The sequence below is a fragment of the Netta rufina genome (assembly GCF_964035555.1).
Source record: "Netta rufina genome assembly, chromosome: 20".
Lineage (NCBI taxonomy): Eukaryota > Metazoa > Chordata > Aves > Anseriformes > Anatidae > Netta > Netta rufina.
This window is the reverse complement of record NC_140144.1, coordinates 6,022,563-6,034,647: the sequence shown is the minus strand read 5'-3', so window position 1 is coordinate 6,034,647 and position 12,085 is coordinate 6,022,563. Positions and strand designations below refer to the sequence as shown.

Below are 12,085 nucleotides of genomic sequence, written 5' to 3'. Positions count from 1 at the left end.
CTTCAAAATTCAACATTATTCTTTAAATCCAATCTGCTTTTTGTCTGAGGACACTCACCTCTTGTCCAGGCAGTCCTCTCGGCCCAGGTAAACCTCGTGCTCCCGGCTTCCCCTGAGAAGAAGCCAAAGGAAAAGATACTCAGAAAAATAGTAACATAAGCTCAGAAGGGCCATTAAAATGAGAAAGTCTCTTTCACAGCCATGGGACGTCATCCAATGTCAATTTTGTTACAGAAAAAAAAGTTGAAAAAAAAAAAGAAAACCCCACTCTTGGAGGGACCTCAAGCCAAACAGACCAAGCTGAAAGGCTGGCCAGGACAGTCTTGAGGAATCTCCAGGGCTTTCTCTCTCCCCCTTCCCACTACTTTGTTTTCCCTGGCTGCCTCCCACCCCTACAGAGCTTCGCTCTCAGCTCCACTCACCTTTAGGCCTTCAGGGCCATTTTCTCCTGGCGGGCCGATGTCCCCCGGAAAGCCCTGAAGAAAAGGAGAAATGGTTGGGGTGCAAAGGACTTCTGCAGCCTCTGTGAGAGGTTCAGTTAAAGGCTGAATGCCGGGAAATTGGTTGTATGCTGGTGGTGTCCATGTGTGGGCCACCACGCAACACCCAGAGGGAAGGAAACACCACGACGGGAGCCGCGCTATCGGCTGGACACAAGGGCAGCTTTCCCCAGCAGCTCCCTTTAGGTCCATCATCTAATGAGATTTATTGCTGTGAGGGCCTTCCTGTCATCACAGGGCTAAAAACAGCAATTTGGGTTTTAATTAATCTTTATGAGTCAGCGCATAATCTCACTGCTCCGAGAAACAAACTGCACGCCTCGGCGACAAAGGGCAGCGGGCGAGGAATTAGGAAAGGTGCTGACATGCTCATTAGCGGCCGCCCTCAGCCAGGCAGCGGCTCCTTTCCACCCACCACCCCTTCGCCGAGCACACAAAGGAATCTGCAGTTATTTCCAATAGCAACAAAGAGCAAAGATTGCTAAGTGGCAGCACTTGACCGAGAGCCCTTCCAGACCCAGTAAAATACCAGAGCAGTGATGAAGGGAAAACAGACCATCGTTCGTGCTGGAAGAGGCTCTCTAGCATCTCACAGGCATTGTCTGGTTGCTTATGAGGGAGAAAAACCACAATACGCTGGGGGGAAGCCGAGCCCGGGTTTAAGGTATCACCATAAAAATTTTTGTTAAGGGCAGTGAGGGTTGTTTTCTACTTGAAATGGTATTTTGCAGGCGAAGAAGTGAAAAAAAAAAACAACCACAAAACCTTCAGGATATCGATGACAAATAGAGAAAGAAGAAACTAGGAAAACATGAGATGCAGAATGGGTCATGAACCTATCTTGGTCCCCTCATAGCCACTGATGTCCCATCATATCCTAGCAGAGGAGTGAAGCCCCAGGCTTGAAAAGAGGAGGGTAGGTGGAAAGTGAGGTGTAAGACTCGAGAAATGAATCTTCTGCCCCAGAAGAACAGCCAAAGAACAAAAAGGGTCGAAGAACAATATGATGAAAAAGACTAGCGTTCACAGAGACTGGCTGGTGGCTGTGAGACCATGTGGGGCTCTATCTCTGTTCACCACTGCTTTTTCTTACAACTTTTGGAAGCTCCTAAGAAAAGCCTTGAGAGCTTCCCTCTGCAAAACAACAGGATGTTCTGCTTTGCAGCGAGTGTCTGCCAAGCTGTTAAAAGTGAAAGATGGGGAGAGGTGATGGGTTGTGACATGCTGTGTGCCAAGGGACGGACAATCTTTGGAGACGGACCTTTTGGAACAGGAACAGAACAAGATGTTACGTATGGGACTTGCAAGTAACAAAATAGGAAGAAAAAGGCTTGGAAAGATCAGGCAGAAAGACTAACTGCAGATCAGGCAATGTGAGTGTAGGGTTGTCAGAGGGTACAAGATGGACAGTTTGTCCCATTTCCCTATTTGAACAAAACTGGACCTCCATTGACTAAAGAACAACGAATCCCACCAGACAGTAATCCCCAGCACTGTGGGACATACCTCAGGGCCAGGTGGTCCTGGAAACCCAACCGGACCTTTGTCACCAACTTTTCCCTGCAGAAATCAGAAAAAAATGGAGAAAAGTGAGCTAGCTCCCAGCTGCTATGTTTCCTGTTGAGCAGAGCATACCCCTGCCAAGCTGTCTTTCCAGCTGGGCACTCAACCTTTGGAAAGGGAGATTAGGAAGCAGAGGACATCTGGTTACTTACCAGGGGGCCTGGCTTCCCTCGTGCCCCAGGGACCCCAGGCAAACCTTGGCTACCCTGAGAAAGAGAGAGAAAGAGAGGAGCTTTGAGAAAACACAACAAAGCATCAAAAAACACCAATTCCCCCTGCTCCAGCCCCAGATTCTGCAGAGACATGAGGAGTTTCTAAGCAGTTTCTCAGCCCTGCAAGGAGCCAGGATGATTGCCCTGGTATCAGTGAGATGTCTCTGCTAAAGCTGGAGATGACTTTAGCCCTGAGGAGCACATGAGCTGCTGCAGTTGGCTGTGGCTCGGGGCCATGTAGGCCCCAGTGCGGTGCTAAGTACAGCCTTACTCAGCTGAAGTCAGCATCACGTTGTAGTCCTGGGGGAGCAGTCATTTGCTCAGCAGTTCCACACAGCGTTAAGTGCTTCACTGGGTCAGGGTTTAAGTTGCTGCACCGAGTACTCAAATTCTCTGAGTCGGCAGCCGCTGGACCACACACAGGCACACCAGTCCAACCCTGTCCCATCATTTCCAGTTTCTGCATGAGAATATGGCCCTTTATATGGAAAGCCACTAGCAGAACATTTTTTATTATAAGTAACAACAAAATCCATCTAATGACATAAATTTTAGCAGAGTACTCCAAAGGGGAACTATCTAAAGAAAAGGACCTGGCAACAGGCTGCAGTTAGCCCCAGCTCCTCATGGCTTGAAGATGCATAGAGAGGCTGGTGGCCACACAAATTACCCATAAAAGGGGAAAAAATGATGAAGAAAAGGGGAACAATTACCTTGTCTCCTTGGAAGCCAACATCTCCTGGCACACCTGCTCCTCCCTGATCACCCTGGATACACACCACCAAAGAGAGTTAAAATAGGCAGCAGCAATAGCCCAAATGCCCAGGTAGATGCTAGACGGTGCAATGTACAGCCAAAGGCTCATCACCAGCTCCATTCAAAGCTGAACTGGTGACAAACTGTAGATAGCATTAACTGTAACAATGATCCTGAACACTGTGTGCATTTCCCAACATTGATTCCGAACTGAAAAATGAAACTGCAGGGAAAGAAAAATATGAAAGTGCAAGCATTGTGTTTCCATGGAGGCTGCAAGAAGAGAAGCTATGTTCCTCTGGCTAACAGCAACCGTGAAGGTGGCAAAGTGTTAAAATTCAGCTGAACAGAAGAGTTAGCTTAGCGCCTGATGAATGGACCTTTTCTCTCATAAGGCTCTACAGCACAGAAAACAATACTCAGGGTCCCTGCTTCAGGCACCAGAGATCAGTTCTCTCCCAAAAGAAAACAAGAGTAACTTCTCATAACGCTTTACAACCATCCCACTGGCAGCATTTTGGGTGAGATTCCCTGGCAGGGGTAGGCTGCTGTTTGCTGGGATGGGGATCCCAACTTTGAGCACAGCATCAGTGACAATATTTTCTACCTGAGCTGTCTTTCCCCTCTTCAGGACTTCCTAACGCATTCCGACTCCCTGTGTAGAAGTCATTATCCCTAAAGGAAGGATTTCTTAGAAACAGTGGCTATCTTATATTACCTCTTAGCCCTGCTGTTGGACCAGGTAACATCCTGAGGTCCCTCCCAACCTCATTTGTACAGTGATTTACATAAATAAAAGCTGATTCAAGGAGGGTGCAGAGAAAATTCATATATAAATAAAAATTCAATACATAGGAAATCAAAGGAAGAGTGACTATCAAAAACTGGGTACACTGATAAGACCCACCAGAAGTAACTGCTTGAGGAGCTGTGTCCCATACATGGCACACGCATCCAAAATGTTCTTCCCAGTAAGGGAACAAGACACAGAAGAGTAAAAGGATCTATGTTTAAACATACTCCACGTGGAAGACACATGGACTTCTGCTTCAGAGCCAAAGCCCACGGAGAGATGAAAGAGTAAGTCTACTTCTACTCAGGCAAAAGCCACCCACTTGTTATCGAAGGGTTGAAGTAATTATAAGTACTGTGGCAACTTGCATGGGATAATGAAATTGTGAACGGGTAAGACTTGAGTTGGGAAAGACTTTTTGGACACAACTTTTCCAGAAGAAAGTTAATTAAGAAGCATGAAGATTCAATGATGGAAACATTTCATGGATTCATGCTAAATTTGCTTAAATGTTTTGGTAAATGTTCTCAGAACATTTGACTGAATCATCTTCAAAACAAGTCTTTTATATATCAAAATTGAAATGCCATTCTTAAAAAAAGTTAAATGCATTTACTCTTTTTTTTTTAGCCTGAAGTATTTTAATTTGAGTCAAACCAAACAGTTTGCTTCATCTAAACTACTTTCCATCTCCCCCTTTTATTTTGGCAAAGCAAGTAAATGGAAAAAATCAGCTATTTACACAGCTTTGGTTCGGATGAACCACAAGCATTAGATACAATAGGGGTGGCAAAAAACTACTGTATGGCCCAGCTCATTTTCCTGCACAGCAAAACAGCAGGGCACGAATGATGCATTGGCAGTGGCCATTAATACCCCAAAGCAAAACTGAGGTTCAGGGCACCCACTTTTAGCTGCCTTGGACATAAATCTGACACTGACTCAGGCTGTGTGTGCTTAACTCGAGGAACAAAGTAAAGAGGAGAGGTCAGAGTATTTATTAACAAAAAAAAAAAAATGATGCTGAGATGACAAGAAGGGGCTGCAAGCACTCTGTTCATGGGGAGGGGGAGGAATGCACGATCTGGAATTGCAAATGGGATCTGCCCATGGGATATTGCCTGTGCTTCATGTTTCACCTATAAAAAGAAACGCAGCTTCACCCTGAGGCCCCTCTTCATGCAACGCTGCACAGAGGGGGCTGTGAAGGAAGCGGCCGATCAGCAGGCGTGACGCAGGTTTGCTGCCTGCAGCACGCAGAGGAGGTGTCTGGGCTAAAACCTCATTTTGCTCTTGATCCCACATCTCTTCTTCCAGGGTTTTCTGCTTGGCAATATATGGGGAGCTAACACTGCAAAACTACTTGAGGTGTTTTACCGAGCCATGTCCTTCACTAGTTACAGATGTCCTCATTCATAAAACTCCTTCATAGGAACAAGGAGCTAGGATTTCCTCCGCTTCCTCCACCTTCCCCCTGTGCTCATCACACCACGTGGCTTCTCAAGACCTCTCTGTTTCAGGGTTATGCAGTAATTCCACTTCTCCCTGTAAGAGCAGACACAGCCCCGTCTGCCTCTTCTCCTTGCCTCCAGGAAAACATGGAAATGGAAACAGAAGACAGGCCCATTTTGTGGGAAATCCGAAGCTGCAAAAGCCACCATTAACTTCTGGGCTACCTTTTATGAGAAGGATGCAGAAGGGCTCTGCACATAAAGCTGCTGCCCCTTGCAGAATACAGAATACTGAAGGCAACGTAGGAAACAACACCCAAAATACAATGAAAACCCCTGTCGTGGCAAAGGACAACAGCAGCAGCATTCCTGAAAGATTCAGCATCGCAGTGAGGACCTTTTCCCAAGGGGGCAGAGGCAGCAGCCTCAGGCACACGGCACCCAGCCACTCTGCACCATGTTTGGGCTTCAACTGCTTCTGGTCCAGCTGCTCCTGTGCAAAGGGGACAAATCTGCATGAGGCCACACACTTGGACTGAGACTGAGACAGATGGGCTGCACAGGAGATCGCAGGCATCTAATTAAATCTTCATCAGCGCATCCACAGAAAGCTCAGTGGGCTGCAGCTGATGGGGCCGGCCAGGCACGGGGCTGGGCTGTGCTCCAGGTACCCCAGGACACTTCAGGGTCCCCAGGGAGCAGCGTGTGGCACAGCACGGGCAGCTCTGCAGGGAGGTACAGAAGAGGCCAAGATCTGTAAAAATGTGACGGGAGAAAGACCCGTCCTTTGCCAAGGAGGATGTGGGATGCTCTCAAAAGCCCCGCTGCTCCTCAGAGCTGGGCTAATCCACAGGTGGTGGCAGATGGAAGGTGCGAGGAACGACCCTCGGGGCTGCTCTCATCTGCTAGGAGCTGCTAATTATGAATGGTTACTGATTACTGTCAGCACGGGGCAGAGAGGTTTGCTGCTCTCTGCCCTTGCTGATCTAGCACTTCAGATGCTGCCAAATATCTAGGGCCTTTTTTTTTTTTTTTCTTTCCCTTTTTAAATGTGAAGTTTAACTAGATTTACCAGCTTTCTGAAAGCCATGGCGGAGCAGAACATTCACCCCTCTCCCCTCTGGCTGGATAATGGGAAACTTCTGCACTAATCCCTTGTGTGTCTTTGGAGAAAGCTTCCATTTCTAAACGGGTTTATTAGAAACTGCTTTCAAGAGAATCCAACTAACATCCTCATACAAGATGCAGCCTTCAGTAGGCTGGGACTCTCTGGGTAAGGTGCTGACGCGCTGCTGGAATGGAGATGTTCGGTGAGGTTGACAGCTCCTGTCGACTGCCTGAGCATCATTTGTGCTTGCTAGGACCTGGATGCATTCACCTTGCACATTCAGCACACTTGGCACATGGCTCGGTTCTTTCAGAGATGAACTAGCAATTTGGGGTGCCCACTTAAAGTCTCAGGAAAGACGCTTGGACAGTTGAAGACGGCAGCTCAGCTCCTATGGGAAATGATACATCTTGAACTGTTTCCTGAGCCCTGTTCATGAGCAGGGATGTAACCAGGACTCCCAGACTCTAACACAACTTTCTCTATGGGCCGTGCAACCTCAAGGTATGGTGCCTGCCCGTCCTTCTGCAGCATTCCCTGTGAAGGCACTGCAGGCAAAAAGCATCAGCTTGGAAGTCTGAACCAATCCGCTCTTTGAAGGGAGCTCAAGGACCTCACGTACTCATTGAGTATCACAGCAGGATGGGTGTGCTCCAGCCAGCAAACACCAGCCTGCAGTGGCTGGACTGTTTTCTCTGATTAGTTAGCTAAGTTCACCTGGTAATTGCATCCCCAACACCCAGCAGAGAAGGGAACTGTTACTTGGGAGGTGAGTGAGCTTTAAATGAGGATCTCTGCAGAGGCAGATTTCCACACAATCATGCTCTGGAAATGTTTCAAGAATGGCAGGAGGCAGACTTTCAGACTGACAGGCACAGAGAATAAGTGCATGACTCAGGCAGGTTGCTTATGTTTCTGGTCATAGCAGTAAGATAGTTTTGTCTGAAGATGATGATGGATGATTTTAATGAAGTCAAAATCTAATGGACAGAAAACGAATAGTAAGCAATCAGCGAAATCAGTTAAGATGTTCCAGCCCCAAAATAGCAGTAGCAGCAGAAATTATCAGTGACACGACTGCTGGAGATGACAGAATGGAGCCTCCAACATAAATCAGCTCTATGCAGGGTCCTTCTGCAGCCCGAGGGCTGGGCACTATGCAAACACAGAAATCCTGCCTCTACTTTCCGACACCAGGGATTTCCTTAGGCCAGACATTTCTAAGACCACCTTCAGCTGAAACGCATAAGGCCAAAACAAAGTGGGGGAATAAAGAAAGATTTATCACGCAGCTTCTAAATAAAGTTTGAGATGGAAAACATCTTTGTTGAAATGAGGCAGGCAACAAGAGGAAAGATGATACCAGAAAGAACAGAGTCCAAGAGGCCAGGGTACACTTCCCACCTCTAGTATCTTCCTCCTCGATCACTTCTGTGACTCAGAAGCCCTCATGAAGAGCATAAACATCCCATCCTCCAACCACGTGTACATTTAGACCATGAGCTATTTGAAGGCAGCGATTTTCCCTTGCTATTAACTGAGGAAATGCAGCAAGACCAGCTATCATTTACATTTCTCAGTGGTACCAGAGCATAAACAATTAAAACACAAATGTAAACAAGCTGTAAGAGGGGATGAGTGTTTTTGTTCATGAAGCCCAAATTGGAGTGAGAGAAAATAAAATGTCTTGAGGCGCAATTCACTGAAGAATTATTGGAGTAAATGAACACAACAGCCTTTTGATCAGTTGGAGAAGGGATGCATTATAAACTCGGCCAAGAACCAAGTAACTGAACAAACCCCGCTAAGCTGTTTCTGGCTAAATCCTCCCCCAAACATAAGGAGAACTGAGGAACTCATGCAAGCAGGTACAGCAAACTTGGTTGCTTTGGCTAAAACCTGCAATGTTAGAGCTGCATGCATTCACCAGAGCAGATGAGAACTGTGGCCATCGATGCCTAAGTAAATCTGGTTCCCCTTTGCCTTGTGTTTTCCATCCCTTTGGCCTTCAGACTGCTGGAGAGGATACACACAAGCTGTTTGGAAGCTCTCTCTTAGCTCTGGTATCATTGTTAGTCTGATCTGAGCGTTTGATAGCGCCCCAGGATATTCAAACTAAGGTCAACTCCTTAGGGACAGAGGAAGCCTGAGCAGGAGAGATGGTTTGTCAGTCCTGGATCAGCAAAGGGCTGTAACGAAAGCCAGGAAGGGAGTCTGTCCTGTCCAAGGAAAATGCAGTGAGAGAGGTAGCTTGGAAGGAAAAGGAAAGTTTCCCAGCACCCCAGGAGAGGAGCTGTAAGACTGAGCACAGGGCTGTTGGGAGATGGTGGGTAATTCTGCTCTTGGGACTGTTGTGAAGATAGCTCCAGGGAGAGCTGAAAACTGGTCATTTACTGTGATAGCAGCAACTGGAGAAATACTGGGGATAAATACAGCAGTCTGTGTAAAGCAGTGGATACTGGAATGTCCATGAAGTTTAGTTTTGTTAAACACTGATTTAAATGCTGGCCAGTTCTTAATAGGTTTCTTCCGAGGAGCAGTCAGAAGAGTCTGTGGCCTCTGGGAATTGGTTTTGAGTCAAGAAACCATCTCCGATGTCTTAAACTTGTCCTAGAGAAAAAGCCCTTCTGTTGCCCTGTCCTTCCTCTCTACAAAAGCGAAAAGGCAGTACAGGGGAGAAATGGAAACTGCAGACAGGAGCCCTGGCAAAGAACTGCTATAACGTAATAAGAGTGGAAATAATTGGCTTGACACTACTTCCTCCATGTGCTGTTTTGGGCTACTAAATCATTCTCTAAAAGCAAACATCTAATAAGAGAATAAAACATCACACAGAAGGAGAAGAATACAATTAATGGTCATTTTGCATTGCCCTCCTGAGCAATCAGAGCCAACAATAAATGACTGCACCTCCCACTCTTTCAGACTAAATAAATCCTGCAGCTGAGTATCTGTAGGAGGATGGTTCTCATGACAATGAGACATTTACACAGGCAGATTCATGCTGATTTAGCTCAAGCTGCGTGTTTCTGTGCCAGCAGCACTAAATCATTGCCATCAATGCCCCTCTCCTTTTCTCTTTTTCCAAAGTGATTTATATCATTTCGGCATAAGGCAATTTCCTCTCGGCAGGAAGCTGAGCTGAGGTGAGCCTCTCAAACAGGAGCAGAGGTGCCTAACACACAACATGTTTTCCTGGGGATCCAGTTGTTTGTCTGTTCCAGCGAGCTGTGCTGCTTTGTTATATCACGTTTCCTCCAAACACATTTATGCAAACCCACTTTCAGTGTTAGGTCTTCAACCTCATCCCCATCCCATCGTGTAACCAATATAAAAACATAAAAGCCCAGCAAAACACCAGATAATCTTAACGGTTACCATCATCATCAGTGGGAGACAGAAGCTCCAGAGAGGAGCTGAGCATAACTGATCTACACTAGAGCCCCATGGAAAAGGGGATGTGGCAGATACCATAAAAGAAAGAAAAAACAAAACTTTGTTTTCAAGAAAGGGGTAGGATGGAAGGGAGGGAGCAAAGAACCAGCCAGAGTGGAATCAGTACCATGGTGCTTAATAAGAAAGAGAAGCTAGAAAGGGGGTTTCCCATGCAAAATTAAAACACAGTGCAATAAGGGAGTATTCAGATCACCTTATCACCTTTCAGTCCATGTTCTCCAGGGTTTCCCATCAGCCCCTGAAACAAAAGAAAGTTCAAGCTGAGACTGAGCCACCACAAAGACTTGCTCAGGTCTCTGACATCGATGTCCCTGGGGGGGCTGGTGGCTCAGACACACAGCACTGGCCTGGCACAGCCCCAAGGCCAAATACCAGGCTGCTCCCAAAGCACGCTCCACCAAACCTTCAAACACCCTTCTTGGGCTGGAGGCATGCAGGGAAAATGCCCCAGGCATTCTCCAGTAACTTGCACCTACTGCAGACCACCAGCAGGATGTTGTGTTGAGCAGTCCTGTGCCTGGGTGAACGGACAAGCAACACTGGGGACCATCCTTTCCCTCTGGATGGTCACCCGAGGGAGGAACAGAATGATCTTCAGTCCTGCCATGGAGGGACGAGAGCTCACGTAACTCAGGTATTCTCTCACCTTTAAGCCTTTTGGTCCTGGATAGCCTATAGGTCCAACAGAGCCCATGTCACCCTAGTAAGAGAAAGAAAATTATGGAAGTCATTAGGTGCAAAGCCAACAGACATCTGTATGTGGTGGCACGTTCTTCTCTCATCCAGTCCCCCAGTATCCCTCAATTTACAGGAGCCACACCACTGACCAGCAGAAGCAGCATCCTGGGACCAGTCAAGAGACTTTTTATATGTGGACAGCTTCTAAGTAAAAATGCATGGGATGTTCGTCTCACATTTAGCTTCTATTAGTTAAGGAAGTCAGAGTGGTAAATTAGTGGCAAAATAATAATAAATTAATTAAGAAAACACCTTGAAGTCTGCAACTGTTGTAGGATCTGAGATTTTGGTTCTGTCTGTTCTTCCTAAATTCATACATTTTATGAATAGATTCTTTTCCTTTTTCCACCATTTGAAAAATTAAAATATTGAGCTGGTTTACAACAGTCCTGGAGTGTATTTACTCTTGGTGAAGTTACTCGTGGTCTCAGAAAGAAGCCACCACAGTATTCCTGAGTTCTCCGGAGGGAGATTCAGGGAGTGTCAAAAAGGACACAGACCCAAACAGCAGAAGAAAAGAAAGTGGTCAAGAAATTTGGGTTGCTGCTCAGACTGATATCTAGCCTGATTTGGGGAGGAAAGGGGAGAAACAGGAGGGAAAGGACAGAGGTGCCTCAGCAACATGGACACTCGGCTGCAGGGAGAAGACAGCCTGGCATCACGTATCGGGCCTTGTGCTAGAAGCTGCCGCCCGGGACAGTGGAGTTCATGGTGGCGGTGTGTACCTGCACACGCACGTATAAAAGGAAGCCTTCAGTGGCCGACATTGAAGCAGGCTTTGATTGCTCTCAGCCCATGAAGGGAGCCAGTGATACGGGCAGCGTGTCAATAAACAGGGCCGGCCCTGCCGAGGGAGCGCGGCCCTGGCCCGCAGTCAGGGCCCGCAGCCACGCCGGGAGCGCTGGGCCACGGCCTCTAACAGATGCCCTTTTCATGCCTCCCAGCATAAAGGCTTCTTGTAGAAAGGCGTTTACTCAAAGCTTTGCCCGCACAGCTAATTAGGAGAGCAAGAGGCTTTAGTTACCTCTAATTCTGCTCTCCAAACCCTTTTAAATGAGCCCAAACACCTGCAGGGCACGCGGAGGGAACAGGCGGTCCCCGGGGGGCTGTAGAGGGGAGGAAGGAAGGGATCGGGATCGGACATGGGCCAGCCAGGAGCAAACCCCAATGCCTCCGTGTGCCCTGCAGCCAGACCAGGGCAGGGGGTGGCTGATTGCTGCCCTGCAGGGAGGAGAAGGCAGGCTGGAAGTGCCCCCTTCTCCCTGGGGAAATAGAAGGAATCACCCTTAGATCAGTCCTGCCAGGGTCGCTTCGGCAGCCCAAATTCGGGAGCTGCTTGTTCTCCCGGGACACAGGATCCTGCTCAGTTTGAGCTGAATCTCGGGCTGAGGTTTTAATCTGCCTGGAGCAGTGCCAGCAGCCGAGTGTCACTGCTGCGGCACGCGACTCCCGAAAAAACAGTGCTGCCAAGGATTGACTTTCTGCCTCAGAAGTAAAGCCAGGAAGAA

The 12,085-nt window shown here is 47.5% G+C and overlaps 1 protein-coding gene across 1 annotated transcript in view; it reads right to left on the bottom strand.

The window, feature by feature from the left end:
- COL27A1 (collagen type XXVII alpha 1 chain) overlaps positions 1 to 12,085 on the bottom strand; it is a gene marked incomplete at its 5' end in the record, with an annotated part of 148,529 nt that overhangs the window by 68,591 nt on the left and 67,853 nt on the right. Inside the window, 7 exons of the mRNA XM_084298834.1 lie at positions 59 to 112; positions 423 to 476; positions 2,007 to 2,060; positions 2,216 to 2,269; positions 2,989 to 3,042; positions 10,033 to 10,077; positions 10,486 to 10,539. Of these exons, the coding sequence (XP_084154960.1) occupies positions 59 to 112; positions 423 to 476; positions 2,007 to 2,060; positions 2,216 to 2,269; positions 2,989 to 3,042; positions 10,033 to 10,077; positions 10,486 to 10,539 (369 nt within the window). The remainder of the gene's footprint in view (positions 1 to 58; positions 113 to 422; positions 477 to 2,006; positions 2,061 to 2,215; positions 2,270 to 2,988; positions 3,043 to 10,032; positions 10,078 to 10,485; positions 10,540 to 12,085) is intronic.